Below are 11,515 nucleotides of genomic sequence, written 5' to 3' on the forward strand. Positions count from 1 at the left end.
TCTAAGTTTACAACACGCTCCGGGAGAGTAACGCTTATCTTCTAGGTTTTATGACTAGTTTACGATTATTGCCTCTTTGAAACGCTTATAACTTCGTAGGATATGAAATTTCTACATGTACGTATAATTTTAAATGGACATGTTCATTTAAAGTACATTATTGAGGCGCAGCATTAATTTTTACGGCCGGCCTCGAGAGCGCCGCGGTTCTTGAATACGGCTATCTTTGCTCGATACCAACCTCTTCCACAACTTGCAGATAAAACTGTATTATTTATTGCATACACGCACATTACGATTACTGTTGTCTGGAGTGGATTCGCAATAAAATAAAAAGGCTTTAATATTCAACTTAAAGTTGTAGGCACTTAAGGAATATGTGAACGGAATGACATCGACAACTCTTAAACAGCGTTAAAATCTAATTTATGTCTGTACCTAAGATATTGAAGCCTGTGTCCACAGTAGCATCGATGGCAGCAAGCTATTTGCATTGACAGTGCGAAATGTGATCCCAATTCATTGTTCATCTTGTGCTTTTTTCTGAAGTGACTCGCGGTTGTTCGATGATGATGATGGTTTGGTGACAGAATGACAGAAGTTGATGTTGTTACAGGTCTACAATGGTGTGTGGGCGCGCGCGGGTTGGCGCGCGGGGGGTGCGGGCGAGTGAGCGGCGCGGCGGCGCATGGCGGCGCCAATGAGGGAGGGCGCGCCGGCCGGCGGACCTCGCCCCGCGCCCCACCATCACCCCGCCAATTTCGAGTACGATGACAACGAGTGGGACATCGGCATCGGCGACCTCATCATAGACCTCGATGCCGACATAGAGAAGACCGACGAGGCGGGCGGCATGGCGGCGCGCGCCGAACCTGACGCGCAGCGCACGGCGCTCAAGATGAAGATCAAGCGCACCAAGCCCGGCACCAAGAGCTCCGAGGCCAAGCACGAGATCGTCAAGTCGAACGAAATGAACGGCGAGCCGAAGGGGACGGCGCTCGCCGCACCGCCCGCCGCCGCTAAGCGCGGCTCCGGCGGCCACCGCCGTGACAAGGCGCGTGACAAGCACCACCACCCGCACCCGCACGCGCCGCATGCACCCCACGCGTCTCACGCGCCACATCCGCCGCATGACGTAAACGGCGTTGCGCGCGTGCCGCCTCCACCCAACGCGCCGGGCCCGCCCGTGACCGCGCCAGCGCCGCCGCCGTCCGCGCCTTCCGCAGCCGACACACGGCCTGCGCCCGCGCCGCGCTCCGACGTCAAACTAAATGCTCCACCTCCCGCACCCGCGCCTGCGCCACTGCCCCCCCCTGCGCCAGCGCCGCACACGGCGCCCGCAACGCCTAAACCCGAACCCGACGACTCGCGGCAGGATTCCCATTCCGCGCAGCCTCCTGCCAAGAAACTAAAAATGGAACCCAAGGTAAGTTTTTTCTTGTTCACAAGTCACCAACATTATGACAGTGAAGTTAACTAGCTCATTTAGTGCCTAGATTCTTAATCTTCAAAATCACACCTTGGCCTCAAGGTTTACACAGCACGTGTGTTCTACTGTTTGTTTATCTCAACAATTCATCATAACATCAGATTTAACTGTCTACACACAAATAATAGATTCCGAAGCAATCCATCACGCGATAACACCAGTCGGGTGATTGCTCTTATCGGTTTGTACCCGATTGTTTCGGCGATTCGTATTTAATTGTGCGGCTTAGCTGTTTGCGAGGCTGATTGAGTGCGAGTGGGGAGTAATCCGGCGTCACCCGCCGCAGTTCATTAAATCACCCACCCCGCCATGCTAGCGGCTGGCGGGTGATCACAATAGCTGCACTCAAATTAATGCGATTGTGGTCGGATAAGGCGTGCGCTCGATGCATCTGCTCGGTAAACTAATACCAAGACATGACAACTACCCACAACACAGGTAATGCGGTTATTCGCCAAACATTGTTGATAAACGATCAATGTTGAAGGTAATAGAAGCAACTACAAATCGGTAAGCACTTACAAAACTAGGGAAGTTTTCCGGTCATGTGCACGAAAAACAAAGATAAATTAACAGTATTGCAACGGATTTTAACAGCTTTATTGTACTGATATCCTGTGTGCGTGCACCGCTGTAAGTAAGCGTCTTTCACAATTGGTATATGCAAACATCCTCGTCATCAGTCATGAGGACGTGACTGAGGCTATTGCCAAACGTTTATGCGATCGGCTCGACACTTATGAACTCATCACGTTTAAACCACAGTTAAATTATGTTACATCGCACGACGTACCTACACGTACAAATGGTACAGCTGCTTGAGCAATAACATGAGATATTTTAACCGCAGCATTTTATGACAGGGCTAAATTACTGTAGCTTGATATTCGCACACGTAACGAGGCGAAGGGGAGAGTCCCCTTTGCTTTCTTTGGAATTATTCGCAAGCACCAGGGGAGCAGAAGGAGCGAACACATTCGCCTTCCAAATTCCATTCATTAATCACTGTCGAGGGCTCTAAAAATTTCCAAAGTACTTGAAGAATCAATTTAATGTTCACTCCCTAACTGAGAAGTTTTTACTTGATAATTAAAGAAGAGATCAATTTGAAGTCCTTTAACCTTCGCTATGACGTACTTACTTTTCCTTTATTTGATGCTTCTTTTTAATGACTTTTAGGACTACGTGACGTGTGAAGCTCTGTCATTATTTGCTGTCTTATGGATCTGTAAACTGGTACCTATTGTCTGCCGTCCTAATACTTAAACTGTCACATAATACACTATTATTACGACCAAATTGCAAACAAGGAGACTCCCTTGTCAATACGAACTTTTCAATCCCCGTGTATCGCAATATGCGCCATTCAAAAGAATAAAACTCGTGTCGTAATTCTATGTTTGATTTGATTAATTTATAATGGAACAACCTTCGACTTAAAAATTTACAAAGTGTTTTATTGCCAAAGCAAGTTATTCAAATCTTTAAATGGGACCTACATCAATTTAAATGCCAATTATTCTACGTGTAATTAATTTTATTGCGATCCATAAAAGAAGTTGGATGATGTCATTTGTACCAGACAGCAGCATTTCACTTTATACGGCCATTCAGTTTTTCTTCTTTTTTTTGTAAGACAAATACATTTATTGCATTAAAATAAGAAACACGATCGGTAAACAGACGTTTACGATGAAATATTTTGTTAATGTATTACTCCAACATATTTAATTACCCGTTAAATTGTCGAGAATGATTGACGTAAACAATTAATACTAAAGTTAAATGTCGAATGAACTAATTGGGAGCGATCAATTCGAGTAAGTTGTTAAATATAATAAGATATCTATCAGAGTGACCGGGGGAGCATGATATTTTACATGTTCATGTCGTCGCAAATGAGGTTAATAGCACCGCTCGCTCGATTATACTGACCGTTCCGAATAAATTTACATGTTGATTGCCGCTGATCAGTGTTCTCACTCGACTACCTGCTAACAGGGAGACTTGCGTCGCTTAGTAATAAATATCTCGCCAACCTCGCCACTCTTACAACCAGTCTCGTGTCATTCGATAATTGTTCCCCTGTCGATGCAATAGAATTGCAATTTAACTCAATTAAAATACAAATGATAATGAAAGCTAATCGCCGATTGTAAACGCCTAGTTAAATAGCTAATAAGAGATTCATCGCTAATTTGTTATGAACACGACACGGTGCCCCGAATAAGTAAATGTAACAACGTATTGATTTTAGTGGAGCATGTTGAATTGAACGTTGCATAAACCAACACCAATAAGAGTGATAAATTTTGATGAGTTTTTCGCCTCAATGGATTTATTTATACGCCGGAACGGACGGATCGCGTTACCTGCCCGCGGCGCATCATCATACATTTCACAAAAACCTTATTACTACATCCCAAATGCTTACCTTTCGGTCATGCCGTGAATTAAAATATCGGATACTCGCCGTAATTGATTGATGCGATAAAATAAATCGGCTCTCTCGGGGCAGGTAATGACTCCTCGTGGCGGCGTAGGGCCACGGAACGAATCGCAATAATTGCAACGAATGTTCCGAGTTAATTATTTTAGAGCTCGTCGGCGGCGCGGGACTCGCCGTCGACGCCCACCTACTTACGAAATGAGTTCTCCAAATTTGAGCCGATTATTATGTCAAAGGTATTTTAGAACGATATCGTAGCTTGCGCTACTTTGGAAATAATTGGTAGAGAACTTGAGTAAATTTACGACAAGAATTTGTTCAAATATATTCCAGTAAGCGAGTGAACCGATGCAGAGAACAGAATGCGCAAGGTAGTTGGCAGCTGACAGGCCGTCGGCCGACTGCTGTGTAATTATTATTGGCGTAATTAGGATGTGTAGCCCGCGACCCGCGGTGCCGACAGCCGCTCTCTAACAAACGCCATTATTATTTCCGCTTGGCGTTACCCGCGCGCTGCGGTTTGTTACGCTCTCGCTTGTTATGTCACGAGCTATTGAAATGATCATAAATAATCCCTCCGAACAACAAATTGATTCAACATTAATTGCCTCCATCTGTAAATCATCTCACGGACGTTTATGTACATTCGTACATACAGTTAGTTAACGGTTCTGTGTTATTTCGAAATCATAACTTAGACTGATTGACAGCAACATAAAAGCTATGTTGATTACACAAAGACGTTTCGTTGGGCAGATATGACTTCAATTAACACTAAATTCCCTCTGTCGTCACTTTTATACTCGAATAAATTCCCCTGCATCTTGTCATAAACCCATTTAAGTTTCACGGCATCCTGTGCCTCCGACGTTGTTGGGTGGCAGGTTAACTGCGCGTTGTGTTCGGTCGACCGGTCGTGGAATCAGTCGGGCGATGGGTCGCGCTTGTCGTTGGCGAGGGTCGTAATCCGCAGCTGGCGTCTCGGTACCTGGTTTCTTTGTTCGCGTGGAAAGTTTTGCGAGCGCAGCGCGGAACTGATTTGTCGCAGTGAACGCTGCATTCGAAATGCTTATATAGGGGAGTGAGTGCCATTATAACTTACAATTGCTAGCTCGGTATGCTGACCCTACGGCGTGCATGATAAAACTTTACTGCTTATTGTTATTTGCGGACGCAGATATCCGTGCCGCATATTATCAGAGCATATCAATATAGTTTCCTTAAGAAAGAGTTATTTTCGATATGTGGAGACAGATAAATAAGAATCAAGATCAAACGAGTAAAATAAAATACAAAACGATCAAGGGTTCACAATCCAATCCGGCGACCGGTTTGTCGACTAATAAAACCTCTGCGAGCACAATATAGGGGAGCTAAGGATCAAAAGCCGATTTTTTGTTACAATTTTTTATAAGCCGCTATTTTGCCCTCTTTTGTGTTCGTGTTGTTTACTAATGGGTTCTGCTGGGTTCGACTTAAGATAATAACTTGGTTTTTTCTCGCCCATGTGTCGCGGAGGCGAGTTTTTGCCGCCGGAAATACGAGAATGTTGTTGGGCAGGATTAAAATATATTTGTTGATCTTTCGGCTTAATCTGTAAACGGGCGAGTGGCTCGCGTTCGCCGCGTGTTTTTTATTATCGCCGTCTGACGATTGCTGGCGTTTTTAATTCACCGTTCGGGTTTGTTTTGTAAATTGATTCCGACGTTGAAATTATAGCACGGCATTACCGTTCCCTCTCACCCTAATTTTTCACTCCAGCTTGGCATCCGGTGCTACGCAACACTAATCGTTATCGCCGCTTAATCAATCACTTCGGTTTAATTCCCCAATATCCCGCATTCCAACTAACAACTACATGTAGGGTGGCGTATCACCGACGACGACCAGATTCGTGCCAATAACATAAATTGTCACGGGCGGTCGGAAGTATCCGCTCCCCGCGCCGCGCCTCGTCCTCCGCTCACTCGCCAGCCGAGATTGCTGTCGACTCCACAATCGATATTCAATCTCTTTGACGTTTTATACGGTCCCCACTTTCTTAAACTTTGTCGTCGTTTAGACTTTGATTTGTATTGAAATCTCTCGACTGACCCATCTCTTTATTCTCGTATTCGGTTTGTTGTTAATTTAACAAAAAAATATTTCGTTTTCTTGACTGGGCAAATGCTGAGATAAAGTCGAACGTAGGTCGGATATCGAATTCAGATTCATTCGTTAATATGGTGGTTGCGAGGACGTGCTTTGTGAACAGTGATTTAATAAAGACGCTATCGCAATTTTTCATAGTTTGACGAATGCGGTGACCGCACCAGACGGCTTTTAAGACCGTAAATCTCGTAAATTCCGACATAGTTGAACTAACTAATTAGCGGATTCCGGAGGCAGCGAGTGGCATTGGCCGGAGGTAATTACGATTCCGACTCACGTCGCTTATCCTAGTAAGTTATAATTGAAAGCTGGCCCAGAAGCCGAGCGCGTGTATCGTGTTATTAGGTGCGCATACGTAATTTGTTTGTTAAAGACGGCACGCATTTATACTCGCTGTGAATAATTTAAATTCATCCCTGGGTCGGAGGGCGGCCCCCCGTATCGATTCCGATGGGTATGCGTGCGGTGCGACGGCTCCGAGCGCCACTTTTGGGTGTGCTCTGTGCGCCGCGCCCGCGCCCACCGCCGACCGGCATCACTGAGCTCTAGGATTCTCGACTCATTCGTCGGCGCGCCGCAAAGCCCTGCTATCAACTTGACATGCGATAGGGTCACCTCCAGGCTCAATAAAGCCTTCTTTACTGCCTGCTCTTTGCTGCCTTTCACAAGCCTCACTCCATTCCGCCGTGCAAATAAACGTATTTAAAAATTAAAACTTTTTCTCGCCTCTAATCATGAATAATTTATTACGCCTTTGTAATGTTAATTTCAATAATTATATTCAAAACACGCAGCGTTCGCCGATGAAAAAAGTTTTATGATGTGGTCATAACATGGTGCTTGCAACCCTAGTTGAAGTTTTGCCAATGTGGGTTTTATTCTTGCCAACGATGCGACGAGCATATCAAGTTACAATTTATTTTATGTTGAATACGTGTCAAATGAGTTTGATAGATAAGTCTACGGATAGTTTTATGGTGTTTCTCAAAAGCATGAGTCCTTACCATTTAAGTGCAATGTGAGAGACAATCGGTGTCAGAACTTGTGTTTTCATCGGCAAAGCATTACGTACACGAGCTGCATAATCATGAAAATGTAATCATATTGTCAATTGAGAAATTTACAGACTATGACCGTGATAACTCTACCTATTTATTTATTGTAACTAATACTGTATTAGTGATATTCCGAGACAATGTTGAAGTTGATCATAGAGTTATTATTATTATTAGGGTTGCCTATGCTGCCCCTCATCACTGCGACCATCAACTGATCTATTGTGATCACCACTAATTACAGGTCGGAGTCAAGGCAAACAGCATTGAACTGTTTTTATGTCCTCTGGTAGTGGCATGTGCCTTTTCTGTGTAGAACTTCATACGCCCATCAGGAGGTAGCATTGGGTGAGGAGATGCACAGGAGTTTTTCCCGCCTCATAGAAGAATCTACACTCTCTATTCTATCTCTGCACAATATATGACATGTGCTTGTTCAAGCCACAGTGCCCTGTTAAGAAGACTAGTGAACGTTCTGATGCCCTTCCTGTCCAATGACAGAGCTTTTCTACTGTGTGTGACACTGTAGGCAGCTATCAGACCTTTTGAATGCTCAAGACCCTTGCTCTGTAGCCACACTTCTCGGTAGACCTGTGTGCTTTGCCAGGCTGTATGCTATCCCCACGAAGGGTTTGGGTCCAATAAAAGTTTCCTTCGCACCAGCCTTTGTCAGTTCATCCGCTGCCTTATTGAGTTACAAAACAGGACAATTTAAAAAAATTGAAAATAAATAAATCTTTTTTTCCAAGCACGATATATGATTTTAAAGTATGAGCTAGTAGCAGCGGGTTGGTTACATTGCTATTATTTCGTAACGTAAAAAAACAAACTTAATAGAATATACAAATACGGTCAACAGTCAATCGACAACAAAGAAAGTCGTTAAAGATTTACAATTTATCACAAAGTCCCAGTAAAATGTTTCGCTCTTAAAGTTGCCATTTTATACTTAGTAATTTAAACTAATTGCTGGTGTAATCGATACTGTCTTCTCTTTTTAGGGGTCAATGCGTACAAAATTCTTTTTGCGGGTTACTTTCGGCGTATCGAATACATTTCATGTTGTTTTTTAATTTCTTTCATACCACACACAGACAAGCCACAAACACCACACAGCCAAGTTGTGGTGAATTTAAAAAACAAAACGAAAAACTTTTGCTAGTTTTCGGTGGATGGGTATACTGACCTCCTTGTCATGACGAGTGATCGGAATTGAAGGAGTTAATTTATCCATTTCGTCAATGCATTTCGTCATCAAACATTTTTATTTTCTAAACATTCCACAATGTAGGTCATCATTTGCTTATTTTTAAATGGCTAAAGTATTTAAAAACGTAAGTCCCTATAAAAACACAACTACAATATTATTTTTTGAGACAATAATTTGTAGCAAATACTTAATGGGAAATATAAGTTTGTCGCCAATATACTCAAATTTCAATAAATATTACGCATATTCAAACATAATCAGTTCCGAGAAGTCCCCGGATTTGCAGAGTGGACTGTCCTATAATGTGTATTGTTTACTTTAGCAAATTAACCTCAATTCCGTTCATTGGTCATAACTCACGAATTTGCAATTCGATAATTTTCAAGATATATTGGCACTTAAGGTTTTGTTAATAAAAAATGTCAATTACGCTATTTTGCTTAACAATTAAACTGAAACTAAATAATATATTAAAAAACCGAATAGAGGGGGTTGAATAGAGATCTCGTTCCGCTGATCTCAGATATGTTAATAACTCAAATTCGCCAAAAATGTCGATTACGTTAGTTATGATAAGGACGGCAGCATAAGCCTAGTCTTATTCAGTTGACTTTATTACGCTGTACGATTGGCTATATTAGGCAGTCATCATACTTATCGACATGAAATCGCATAAAGATGGCGGTGGACAAGGCGCGACTTGCGCGAGGGCGACATTAAGGCGCGACATCTACAGGGTGTAACAGCAAGGTGTAGTCATATTTGAAGGTCGGATTCAGTTAATGGTATGAAACTATTTAGCAAAGTTGTTTTAGTACAAACTACGTTATTTATGGAAATTTCGCCATGAACAGTTTCGATCAGCTGATGTCATTTAACGAAAATAAATAGTCACATCACATCTCTATTGAGTATCATAATACAACCAAATTACGTAACTTGAAAATATTGTGAAATTCAGGCATGTTATTGTAAATGATAAAGTACTTAATGCCATATTCTTATTACTATGTTATAATTTACTAAATTTATTATTATTTTATTCATGTAATATGCGTGTGAACATTTAATGAAAAATAAATATTATCGATTACTTTGCCAAAATACACTAGTTCATAATAAAACTATTATTTAAAACTTAGTACATAATAACGTAATATGGTTTCGTTAACTTCATATCTTCAAACATACAAAATACACAAATTTCCATTTAATATCCATTAATAAAACTAATGTCCTCTAAAAAACACATATTTAAAGTTATCTCTGTTTCTTTTTACCATACGCATTCATCTATTGTATTTTAATGAATGAAATTTGTCTCTTTCTATCCGTCGGTACTGTTCTAACGCATGGCGGCTATATGTTTCTTCTAACGCATGACGCAATATGACGCAATTATCCGACTAATACTTCGCACCCTTACAATGAAAGCGACCCAAATCAAAAAATTAAAAAATGAGTTTATACCGTAAAACCATCTTAAAAAAATATTTTGTTACATTAGTCACACTGTGGTGAAGATGAAATTGTGCAATTAAAGCTCGAATAGCACTGATTCATAAAGGTCCCTTTCATTTTGTTCTTTCAGTTTAAAAATTCTACTCCCGCGTCGAAATATTAACGCCGCATTTATTGTTGAATCTGCATTTGCAAAGACAACACGCTGCCACTGACGGATTAGCATTTGAGCCATTTTCGTTCCGAAAATCATATTCAAAAATCACTAGTAGCAGTAGAGCTCCTTGTGAGTTCGTCCAGGGTAGTACTGCCACATTACCGTGTTACAGTTTTGAAGGGTAAGGGTGCTGGTGAAATTACAGGCACATGGGACTTGTCAACTATGTCTCAGAGAGATGGACGCCGTAGCAGTAGCCTTCGAGCGGCAGTGCTACTGTTATGGACAGGCGTGACGCTTTCCACCGGGTACACGACTTGTTCGACCCGTCGCTTAATATTTAAAAAAAAAAAATTTTTTTAGTAACTTACTTTTTAAAGGGACTTACTTTTTTGTTTCGTGGACTTTCTTCTTTTTTAATTGTGAAACAGGGACCACAAAACAATATCAAGGGTTATGACATCTTGCTTAGCTGATGAACATTAAAAAGACTTAATTCTTAATACGTTAAATGATAACAAAAAATCGTTAAAAAAAAGACCTATTGGCGACTAGTTTTTGTAAATTATGTTTTTAAATTGTTGAACATTAAAATGATCAGAAACAATTTTCAGTTGTAAAGTTCCATTTTTCCTCATTATTTTCAAAGACTAATAAGGCCATCACCTTTAGTACTTCAAGAGTAGGTAATAAATAAAATAATATGAAAATATGAAAAAACTTGAAATCTTATTTTCTTTTTTATTCCCAAAAAGTTGAAATTTTGTATTGGGACACTTTCATCGTAAAGGTGCAACCTGAAGGTCGGTAAACGTCAAGAAATTAGTTTTGATCGTTGACCACGAATTAATTATTGTAATTTTAATTTAATTTAATTTTTTTTTTATGATTGATTTAGTGTCTGTTTAAGTATATCTAAATGTTTTAAAATGAATGTTGAGCACAGTAATAATTGGGCACAGATATGCCTGTTGTATTAATTTTTAAGTGTTTTTATTTTCCTCACTTTCTGTATCTGATGTCTGTACATTGTGCCATAAATAAAAAATAAAAAATAAAAATAAAATAAATTTTCATCACTTGCTTGGAAATGAAAATATCGTGAGAAAACTTGGATTTCGGAGATAATTGCCGAAATCTTCAAAGATGCGAGAATGTCAAGTTTCCAACCAGTACTTACTATGCAAGTGCAGTGGACTAAACCTTGTGCAAAAAATAGTACTTTACTAACTTACATACGTCTATTGCTGAGCGCACGTTTCTAACAACAGGCTTACGCTTAATTTGACTTATCTACACACGACAACTTTCTGGGTATGGGTTTATTACATGGTGAAATTGAAATAATTAATATCCGTTGAACCTATTAAGGTTCTTACTTCCTATTAAGGTTCTTACTTCCTAATAATATCTACTCATCTAAAGAAATATTTTAGAATAGTTTAAATTAGCAATAGTGTAAAACCATAAAAAATCTTACCTAAATAAACAAAGTATCAAGATTAGTCGCCTTGCGTACGCGATACGTAATCGTAGCGAAGTC

The 11,515-nt window shown here is 40.8% G+C and overlaps 1 protein-coding gene across 2 annotated transcripts in view; it reads left to right on the forward strand.

Annotated features, from left to right (window-relative positions):
- Positions 1-300: 300 nt before the first annotated feature.
- Positions 301-11,515, forward strand: part of LOC113231140 (zinc finger protein 608-like) — a 131,446-nt gene continuing 120,231 nt past the window's right edge. The window contains exon 1 of one of the 2 annotated variants that reach the window (XM_026465330.1): positions 301-1,426. In XM_026465330.1, the coding sequence (XP_026321115.1) occupies positions 689-1,426 (738 nt within the window). In that variant the 5' untranslated portion in view covers positions 301-688. The remainder of the gene's footprint in view (positions 1,427-11,515) is intronic. The other variant, XM_026465329.1, reaches the window with a different exon arrangement.

This window comes from Hyposmocoma kahamanoa, unplaced genomic scaffold, assembly GCF_003589595.1.
Source record: "Hyposmocoma kahamanoa isolate Upper Pololo Valley unplaced genomic scaffold, ASM358959v1 64, whole genome shotgun sequence".
Taxonomy (NCBI): domain Eukaryota; kingdom Metazoa; phylum Arthropoda; class Insecta; order Lepidoptera; family Cosmopterigidae; genus Hyposmocoma; species Hyposmocoma kahamanoa.